Below are 11,088 nucleotides of genomic sequence, written 5' to 3' on the forward strand. Positions count from 1 at the left end.
GTTGAACATCCAGTAGCTTATGTTCACACACAAAATGGGCTAGCAGAATCACTTATTAAACGCCTCCAATTGATTGCTAGACCTTTACTTATGAGAACAAATCTCCCAACTTCAGTTTGGGGGCATGCTATTTTACATGCCGCAGCACTTATTCGTTTGAGGTCGACGAGTTACCATAAGTTCTCTCCTATGCAATTAGCTTTTGGCCAGCAGTCAAATGTTTCCCATTTAAGAATATTTGGATGTGCGATATATGTTCCCATTGCACCACCTAATCGCACCAAAATGGGACCCCAAAGAAAATTGGGGATATATGTTGGATATGATTCTCCCTCTATAGTGAGGTATCTTGAGATACAAACGGGAGATGTATTTAAAGCCCGGTTTGCGGATTGTCATTTTGATGAATCAAAATTTCCAACATTAAGGGGAGAGAATAAGCTTCCTGAAAATGAACTTAATTGGAATGCATCATCATTGATGCATTTAGATCCTCGATCGGGGCAATGTGAACTAGAAGTTCAAAAGATTATACATTTGCAAAGAATAGCGAATGAATTGCCTGATGCATTTTCCGATACAAAGAGGATAACCAAATCTTATATACCAGTGAAAAATGCCCCAATTCGAATTGATGTTCCAGTAGGACAAGTAGCCACTGAAATAAATTCACGCCAGAAATGTGGCAGGGCGAAAAATGCCCCAATTCGAATTGATGTCCTAGTAGAACAAGTAGCCACTGAAGCAAATTCATGCCAGAAGTGTGGCAGGCCTGTCGGTTCCAAAGACAAAAATCCTCGAAAAAGAAAAGAGGTAAATACTATTCCTGTTGAAAAAGACATAGTAAAGACACCTGCAATTGTCCAAAATTCTGATATAACGCCAGAAGACATTCAGGTACCTGAAAATTGTGAAAATGACGAGATCTTGATAAATTATGTCTTTACAGGAGAGAAATGGGACCGAAATAAGACAATTGTCAATGAAATATTTGCATATAATGTGGCATTGAATATCATGCATGAATGTAAGGATCTTGAGCTAAGATCAGTCGAAGAATGTCGATAAAGGAATGATTGGCCAAAATGGAAAGAAGCCATGAAGGCTGAGTTAGACTCACTTGCAAAACGTGAAGTCTTTGGACCTGTAGTCCGTACACCTGAAGATGTAAAACCTGTTGGATACCGATGGGTATTTGTGAGAAAACGAAATGAGAGAAATGAAGTTGTGCGCTACAAAGCCCGACTTGTGGCACAAGATTTTTCACAAAGGCCCGGTATAGATTATGAAGAAACGTATTCCCCTGTAGTGGATGCGATAACATTGCGTTATTTGGTCAGCTTATCTACATATCATAAACTGCATATGCATTTAATGGATGTGGTAACAGCCTATTTATACGGCTCATTAGATCGGGATATCTATATGAAAGTCCCTGAAGGACTAAAGATATCTAAACCATCCAATGAATATTCACAAGGGTTATACTCAGTCAAATTGCAAAGATCTTTATATGGTCTAAAGCAATCTGGACGAATGTGGTATAATCGTCTTACTGAGTATCTGGCCAAAAACGGTTTCAGGAATGATGATATATGCCCGTGTGTTTTCATAAAGAAAACTGCATCTGGATTCATTATAATTGCTGTGTATATTGATGATTTAAATATCATGGGACTCCTGAAGAGATTCCAACAATTATAAAAACTCTAAAAGAAGAGTTTGAGATGAAAGATCTTGAAAAGACTAAGTTTTGTCTCGGCCTGCAGATCGAGCATATAAAAAGTGGAATCTTTATTCATCAAACAACATACACAGAAAAGATCTTGAAGAGATTTTATATGGATAAGTCACATCCATTAAGTACCCCAATGATCGTAAGGTCTTTGGATGTGAAAAAGGATCAATTCCGTCCTAAGGAAGAAAATGAAGATATCCTTGGTCCTGAAGTACCATATTTTAGTGCCATTGGAGCGCTAATGTATCTTTCTAATAACACACGACCCGATATATCATTTGCTGTAAACTTACTAGCAAGGTATAGTTCCTCTCCAACCAGAAGACATTGGAGTGGAATCAAGCAAATCTTTCGATATCTTCATGGGACGGTTGATATGAGATTGTTTTATCCCTATAGATCCAAGTCACAATTAGTTGGCTATGCAGATGCTGGATACTTGTCTGATCCACATAAAGGGAGATCTCAAACAGGATACCTGTTCACATATGGTGGAACAGCTATATCATGGAGGTCTACGAAACAGACAATAGCAGCAACCTCCTCTAATCATGATGAAATACTAGCAATTCATGAAGCTAGTCGCGAGTGTTTTTGGCTGAGGAGCCTGGTTCAATATATTCTGGCATCATGTGGATTGATTGACCATAACATAGTTCCAACTGTCCTGTTTGAAGATAATACAACATGTATTGCTCAACTTAAAGGCGGATACATCAAAGGTGATAGAACAAAGCATATTTCTCCAAAATTCTTCTCCACTCATGATCTTCAAAATCAGGGGACAATTGATGTCCAACAGATCCGCTCAAGTGACAATTTGGCTGATTTGTTCACAAAGTCACTCCCAAAATCCTCTTTTGAAAGATTGGTACATGAGATTGGGATGCGCCGATTTCGAGACATTAAATGATGTCCGCAAGAGGGGGAAACTGTACTCTTTTTCCTTAGTCAAGTTTTTTTCCCATTGGATTTTTCTTGACAAGGTTTTTAATGAGGTAGTCCCATCACTAAAGGATATTGTACTCTTTTTCCTTCACTAAGATTTTTTCCCATTGGATTTTTCTTTAGTAAGGTTTTAACGAGGCAATAATCCTAAATGGTCATCTAAGGGGGAGTGTTGTGATAAACATGATAACGTGGATGACCATTCAATACTTGGGCGGCTGATTTTTCCTATGAAAGAGTGAAGCTCCCAAGTTAAATTGAGCATTAATGAAGTTTGAAAATTCAAAGTTTCACTCGTATAAATAGAGGCTTAAGCCTCAGGCAATAATACAACAACAACAATCAATACAATATTCTCTCTCTCTTTCTGTATATACCAAACTACTTATATTAGTAATATATAAGTTATTTTTATTATATCATAATAATTATATTAGTGAACATTAATACTAAAATTTTATATTTATATTTCTCCATCTTATATTTATATCTTTCTTATTTATTTATTTACAATAATTATCATATTACTTTCATGGACTATTTTAATTATTAATTTTTTGAAGAATCCCTTGATGGAGACCAAGGAATCTTTGATCTTCCTTTTCTTACGGACTCAGGAATTTTCATCTATGAACAAAGCATTCAGCGCAAGCGATATTTTTTTTTTTTTTTTGTATTATTGTTAAAGTAGGTGTTATTAGGCCCAATTTTCATCCAAAGATAAGAAATACTTTTCCTTTCTACTTATTATTCTAATTTTATTCAATAAACAATAAAGTGAAAGTTGACTGATTTTATTCTAAATTTTATTCTAATTTTATTCATTAGATAATTTGACTGATTTGACTAAATTTTTATCTAACAGCTCTCAACTATCAACTTCACGTAAAGTTGACTGTACTTGAGTTTCTACCGTTTAATAAATATTCTCTTTTCTAATAGATTAACACAACTGGCTCTTATTAGGTCAAATTTAGTGTGGATAGAAGACGCACTTGAGGAAGTGTGCAACTTGGCCTAATTGGACATCATGGTCCCTCTTATTAATTGATAAATATCCACATTTTCTTCAAAAGAGGAATCATGTATGAATGAATACGTTTAATTTTCCTGTATATTTAATTATTTATATATTAATTTACGTATTTTTTTCAATTAAATAATCTACTATCAAAATAATCAAATTTAAAAATAATAGAATAATCAAATATAAAATAGATGATTAATCAAATTTATTAACAATAACATAATAAAAAATTCTGAGATAGCAATATATATTTCTGTATGCAGTGATGGGTGATTGGTGGCTCATCTTTTGGTATACACTATTTATTGAAATATTATTGTATTCTTATATATTTTATGTTAGAGATTAAACAACTAACTTATATATCATATTTGTATATGTTTTTGAATTTTTAATATGAAATTATAAGTTGTAAAGTCAATTGATATCAAACGATATAAAGAGAAATTGTTGCAAAAATATTTAGATTTATTTTAATTCTTCATAATTTATTTTTTTAGATGATTGTAGAATTTTATTCAGCAATAAAAAGCATTTCCAGCGAAACAAAAATTATGAGTTAAACATTGTTTGAATACCAATAAATATATCACTTTTGTATTTACTTGTCACTTATTAATTTAAATATAACTCATTTATCAAAAATAGAATCTTTTTTTATACTTTATCACAAATTCTACTTAAGCAAATACTTTAATATATATAAGTATAAATCAACAAAAATAATTATATTATACTACTATTGTTATTGTATATTATACTATAGAATTTAGTATGATATAATTCTTTATTTTAAAAATAAAAAAAAATCAACTTAAACAAATAGTCAAATACTTCAATATATAATATTTATAGAATTAATTTTTATTGTATTATTATCATTGTATTATATTATAGAATTTATTATGAAACAATTCTTAGTTTTAAGAGTTAAATTATTTTGTAACTAAATTTATTAGTTTTTCACACATTGGGCAAATTTAAATCTAGTTTTATATACATTTGAAATTCAGCAATATGAGTGTTTATTTCCAAATTAGTTTTAGCTTTTTGCAACAAAAATAATTAAAATGTTACATTTCTCTGCTGCATGATACTCCTATCTACCAGACATAAGATTTACAAGAGCTGGATTTTCATAAAAGGAAGCAATGTCCCAATTCTCAGTGGTTGAACTTAGTGTCATAAGAGCAACCACCACCGATCTCATCTTCGGCCGCCGCTGCGGATCTCCCTCTGTACATGCCTTGGCAAGTTGTGCCATCTGCAACCAGAACAAAGTTAGCCAAAGCTATTGAAATCTGCAACATTAAAAACTAAAGAAAGAGTTTAAAAATGATATATGAAAATGTATACCTTATAAACTGATTCAATTGAATAGTTATCTCCAAGCCTAGGATCCACCATTTCTTTAAGACCTTCTTTGGGGTCTGGCTGGATAAAAACTTCCTCAAACTGCCACATAAATTGCCAAAAATTGAATTAGGAAACAAGGAAGGAAAATGTTAAGAGTGCGTTTGGTTTGTGTTTTGGTTTTCTGTTTTTATTTTCAGTGTTTTCTCATATTTTCTCATGTTTTCTCTTTTTTCTTTACAAAATTCTAAAAACAGAAAATACTGAAAATGAAAACAGAAAATAAAAACACAAACCAATCGCGCCCATGATTTACATTACTAAGTCAACATTTCAAAACAATGCACAGAAGGATCATTAATAATCACCAAAGCCACAAGGCCCTTCAATTCAGCACCAGATGCACCACCACTCCTCATCAGAGCTTCTTTTGCAGAAATAAGCTCATAAAGAACTACTCCAAAAGCATATACATCTATTTTGGGAGAAACACTTCCATATACATATCTGCAAATAAGAGAATCCTACTATTAAATCTAAAAAAGCTCACTTTCCCTTCTAGAATGTGAATGTGAATGTGTGAAGTTAATACTGAAAAACTTCTATTTTTAGTGCTTCTAATTGGAAACAAGGAGATGAAGATCAACTATACTCTTCTCTAATCCTTAGAAAGCAAAAAAAAATGAATAGAGAGAAAACACAGTTCATCATACTCTGGTGGCATGTAGCCGAATGTGCCGGCCATATTAGCAGTTGGAGCTGATGAATTTCCAACATCAATCAGCTTGGTCAGTCCAAAATCCGCAACCTGCAAAACAATGCAATGCAGTATCTCACAGAATTATACAAGAAAACAAAAAAAGAGTAACAAGTTCATTGAATTTATTGAGATGTATCTTACCTTTCCACGGAAGTTTCTGTCTAATAAAATATTTTCCGACTTTACATCGCGATGGATATATACAGGCATCGTATGCTCATGAATGTATTCAAGTCCTCTGGCCGAGTCCAGAGCAATTTGAACCCGGGTAGACCATGGTAAAGGCTCACTATCTGGTAAATGATAACAGTTTATCATTAAGCACTGAATTCTGAACATAGATATGTATCATATCATGTGCTTATATTACCTGAATTTCGCAGATGCTGGCTTAAGTTTCCATTTTCGATATATTCATACACAAGGAAAAGAGAGCCCTCGACACAATATCCAATCAAGCGTACCTATATTGTTATCGAAACATAGTGAAACATTGAAACAGAAATATCATATGAACATAGTTGAAAACAATCTATGGAATATGTGAGAAAGATTACCAAGTTTAAGTGATGAACACGCGTCAACACTTTCAGTTCCGCGAGAAATTCTTTTGATGCTTTCATGTCCATCTTCTTAATTGCAGCTCTCTGTGTTATCAGAGAAAACTTCAGCCAAAGTGGAAAGATAGAAGAAAGTAACAATTGAAATGTTAGTTATCTTAAGTCCTAACAGTATTATCATACATAAAACTTGACTATGCTTTGTAGCATCTATTCAACTAAAAGAACTGCAATTTAGTTTCTCATTAACTAAAAAATATATGCAACTTTTCTTTCAAATACTTGTAATCAAAGCTAGTAAGACAGAGAAATTATGAACCTCGCCATTGAGCTCTCCATAATAGACTTCACCAAAACCACCTTGACCAATCTTTTTAGCCAAACTGAAGTTATTTGTGGCATTGGCTAGTTCTTCATACGAAAACTCTGCTGATTTTTCTACCTTAACACCTATAATACTAGTATCATCAGAAGCTGAAGTTGTGTTTTCAGCATTATGAGAGGTTTCGCCTGAAAGAGGGACAATGTATAAGAGTTACTAATCCAAGCATGCTATTAGATAAAATATAAGTCGAAATCCATATACCTTGGCGAACAAAGTTCTCGCTGGAATCTTTAGCTACCAATTTTTTGTTCCAAATCTTCTTTCTTCTGTAACATTTAACATAAACACCAAATACCAATAACAGAAGTGCTGCTACTATTCCAACAGATATTCCACCAATAACGCCACCGGATAGACCCTTCCCTGCAGAAACAATAGAACAGCAGAAAGTCCTTACCTTCACTGTCTTGATATCAAACTTAAATGAAAAGAATTATCAATGATAGAAAAACTGTGCTGAGATTGTCAAACCTCCATTGCTGAAAAGGAAAATGAAAACATGGTCATTAAGTTTAGGAGATCACTGAAAAATGAAATTTAAATAGCTTGGAGAGTGAGGTTAAGAGAAAAGTTACCTTAGTTTAAAGGGCACATAGTTGCCATTTTCATCTGTAAAAAAGCGAAATGAAAGGAGAATGTGAGATATTATTCACTTCAAAATTTTGAAGCTCCTCAGAAACCACCAATTTGAAAGATCCAACTATAAGAATGATGCTAATAAGTTAAAGCATACTCTTGACAGTATTAGAGAGGAAGAACAATATGGACATGTTATAGGGATTTCATGAGTGACTTCAAATTTTCATCACTACTGTCACAGTTAACAATTTTTTTTTCTCCTTTAATTCAACATTACTCACACTAACTATATATGATTTCATATATACGATACTATTCTCTCTATAAGAAGTCATACTTAACAAACACACCCTAATAAAACCAACCACATAACATGCACACACAAAAAAAAATCATGAATTCATATCAGAAACACAAAAAAAACATTGCATCAAAACAAGAATTCACACCTTTCCCAGGAATATAAACCAGACCACTCCCTTTGCTGAAATTCACACCAGGGTTATATCCCTGCAGCAACTTAGCATCAATCTTTGTCTTGTTTGCAATTGACTCCAAAGAATCCTCAGGTCTAAGAGGGTAAGTGATGAACAACCCATAATCCTTGCTAACATCACCATTCCCACAGGAACAGTTAACAGTGACATTAACAGTTGCAGGATAAGGAATATTATTTGGTGAATAAGTATTGGTATTCTGCAACCACTCAGCAGTGACCAAGTTTGAATAGCTCCAATTTGCAATGGTATCATAGGTGTCACTGCTCAAAACTGAGTATTGAAATACATGGCCAAGAAACTCACCATTGATGCATTCACAAGGGAATGGAACATTGATTCTGGTGGAGGATGTGACTGAATCTTTGCTTTTTATGGTGCCATTGTTGTAGCTCACAATATCTTCACCTTGTGATCTTGTAACATATTCTGATTTCATCACAGTTGCAATATATGTGAGGTTAGAATTATCCCAAAGATAGTAGGAAGCTAAAGCTAAGCCACAACTCTCACTACACTTTGACTCTGCATTGATGGGTAGAATTACAAAATCTACCACCACCAAGAGGAAGAAAAATGATGAAAATATGAATCTGGGTTGTTTCATTTTGGTGGTGGAGAAAAGAAAATATTTTGTAAAATTATTCAGATGACAACATGGGTATGTTAAATAATCAAAAGGGTGGTGGAGAATCAAAGAAAGTTTTAAACTTGGATGGGATTTATACAATGAATTGTGTTGTGAATTGTGATGTTGGAAGAGGAAAAAATTGAACTTGTTTTCTAGTGTGTTAGTGCAAATTAGATAACTTCAGATTAATTAATGTGTTAAAATTAGTCGGCAAAAGATATCTATAATGTTGAATGAGGGAGTTCCCACTTCAATTCATTCATAAAGAGGAAGTAACGGGGGTATCTATACTCATGGTGGCAATTCATATCCTACCCGCAGGTATCTAATCTGGTCCAATCCGTTCAGATAGGGTAGGCTACCCAATTCGCTGTGGGTAAGATAGGATACGGTCCGGGTATGTTTGTGGGTAGTGTACTTTATCCTATCTTATCCGTACCTCATATATAACATATATTTTATAAAAATTAGATATATATTGAAGAAGGTAAGAGTTAAACCCATAATATTTTATATGTAATGACTTACAATAAATAAACAACCACTAAAACTAGTTCGTTAATTTAATAATTTAGAGAATTAGTTTTTTATTTTTTATGTTATTAATATGTATAAAATTCGAAAAGATTAAATTTTATATTTACTTTGAAAAAATTTGATATTTCTGCGGGTAGGATAGAGTAGGGTAGGTAGGGTAGAGTAGGGTAGGGTTTAGAATTTTAGGGTGCGGATAGAGTTAAGGTTGATAAATTCTCAACCTGCGGATAGAGTAGGGTAGAATTTTAATAAAATTTTCAACCCGTGAATAGGATTAGGATAGAGTCCAAATCCTACCCTACCCTATCAATTACCAGTCCTAATCTATACAATATGTACAATGAATATAAAGATATTTGATTCAGTAAGATATCAAATATTTATTATTCTTAGTATTCGAATAATTATTTTAAATAATATAAATATATTGTGTTTAAAAAATTAATAATATTTTATCTTAAATATTTATTTTTTAACCCATATTAAATTAAATAAATAACTCATTATATTCCATTCACTCCTTAGCGAAATTCATTCATAAATCATAACTCAACTCATAACTTAGGTTGTGCCGTGTTTAGTTGTGTTTTGTTCAGCCGCCACATATCAAATGAACCAAGTTTGACTTTGACTTTATAAATCACATTCATATGCCGCATTGGACAAGTTGTTTTTTTTTACTGTGTTTCGTATCATTAAATTTATTTTTATATTTAATTTTCTCAGTCTAGAGTCAGATCAAATTTCTTATATATATATATATATATACACAAATTATTTGTTATTATCAATAGTAAAATCTAAAATTTATTCCTAAATTATAAGAAAATAGAGAATAAGACTTACTAAATGAATAACAATATTGAAAGAAAAAAATTTATTTTTTGATTTTTTTTAATTTAAAATTAGTATTAGAATTTAGGATATAAAATTTATAATTTGAATTAAAAATTAAAAAAGATTAGTTGATGTTAGCTGTAAAAAATTAACTCCTTAATTAAACTCATCTTAAAAATGTATTACATGATATATTTTATTATTACAACAATAAATATATATTGATTAGGCTTAAACAACATTATCAACCGAGATTTAATAGATTTTGGATCTAATATCTTAATAATAATATATTAAATTAGATAATATATATTTAGAAAATTTTAACAAATATTACTATGACCCACACGACAATGCAAGTTGAGGAGCACCGTTATTCCTCATGACAATGACATGTCTATCTTCATCAACAAAGTTTAAACAAACAAAGCACCCTTGTTTGATGGCTATGTCATATGCTAATTTACTAATTAAAAGCTAAGGTAAGACGTTAATCTAATATTAAATTACATGAACTAGAATAATTTATCCTGCAACAATAATGCAACGTGTGGAGACCATTATAAAAAATTCCATCATTCTAGCGTGCACGTTCCGCCTAGTTTTTTATTTGAAATAATTTTAATGTTAATTTAATTCTAACACTTTGAACTTTAACATCAATTCTAAAATTTGGATGAATTTATTTGTAGTTATTTTTTTTATTATATTTCATCTTAATTAGTTCGTTGTAACTTTATATATAGTGTAATATTATGTATTTGTCTTTCTAACTGAAAAATAAAGATATACTTTATATTTTATTAACTTCAAAAATAAAATTATTGATAATAAGAATGGATACTACTAACATATTTCAACAATGAAAAAAATTGATGTAAAAAATTAAAATATTAGAACTAAACTGATGTCTGACTTTTTTTTAGGACCCAACTGATGTCAAGTTATCAAGCGTCAACTATACTACTATACTATTTGTGTTTTTTGGTCTGAAACTTCAAATTTCAAAATGCTGAGACTATTAAGCTGTAACGACTAACGACTAAACGACTAACGACTAACGACGATGATTTTTTTTTTCCTTCCTTTGTTTTATCCGGTATTTTTCAACCCGTCAGGTCAATGACTACTAATTAATCGCGGATTTAAACTTTATTTAAAGGTCGGCCGCTGGCCAATAGATTGTTTCATGCAAAAGACGGGATTCGAACCGCCGACACTTATTTAAGAGAACGA

General features: G+C 31.8%; 1 protein-coding gene across 2 annotated transcripts; it reads right to left on the reverse strand.

The window, feature by feature from the left end:
• Window positions 1-4,690: 4,690 nt before the first annotated feature.
• Window positions 4,691-8,739, reverse strand: LOC112764361 (lysM domain receptor-like kinase 3). Of its 2 annotated transcripts, XM_072222255.1 has the most exons (12): window positions 7,800-8,739; window positions 7,347-7,380; window positions 7,224-7,227; window positions 6,973-7,129; window positions 6,706-6,896; window positions 6,384-6,473; window positions 6,197-6,290; window positions 5,968-6,119; window positions 5,780-5,874; window positions 5,435-5,573; window positions 5,070-5,168; window positions 4,691-4,977 (listed from the first exon to the last, which is right to left on the reverse strand). In XM_072222255.1, exons 1-12 carry the CDS (start codon window positions 8,452-8,454, stop codon window positions 4,813-4,815), a joined length of 1,875 nt encoding a protein of 624 aa, XP_072078356.1. In that variant the 5' UTR covers window positions 8,455-8,739; the 3' UTR covers window positions 4,691-4,812. The 2 variants fall into 2 exon arrangements, with proteins under 2 accessions (XP_072078356.1, XP_072078355.1); XM_072222254.1 differs by lacking the exon at window positions 7,224-7,227 and having other exon boundaries at window positions 6,973-7,168; window positions 7,364-7,380; window positions 7,800-8,731.
• Window positions 8,740-11,088: the final 2,349 nt, after the last annotated feature.

The sequence above is a fragment of the Arachis hypogaea genome, chromosome 17 (assembly GCF_003086295.3).
Source record: "Arachis hypogaea cultivar Tifrunner chromosome 17, arahy.Tifrunner.gnm2.J5K5, whole genome shotgun sequence".
NCBI lineage: Eukaryota > Viridiplantae > Streptophyta > Magnoliopsida > Fabales > Fabaceae > Arachis > Arachis hypogaea.

Bases quoted from the DNA above. Each gene is read 5' to 3' on its own strand.
- LOC112764361 (XM_072222254.1), bottom strand. From the start codon at position 8,454: ATGAAACAACCCAGATTCATATTTTCATCATTTTTCTTCCTCTTGGTG. The intron at 6,897-6,972 runs GTATATGGATTT...TCCCTCTTTCAG, and splicing joins CGAGAACTTTGTTCGCCAAG to GCGAAACCTCTCATAATGCT. The intron at 5,574-5,779 runs GTATGATGAACT...TCTTATTTGCAG, and splicing joins TTCGGCTACATGCCACCAGA to ATATGTATATGGAAGTGTTT.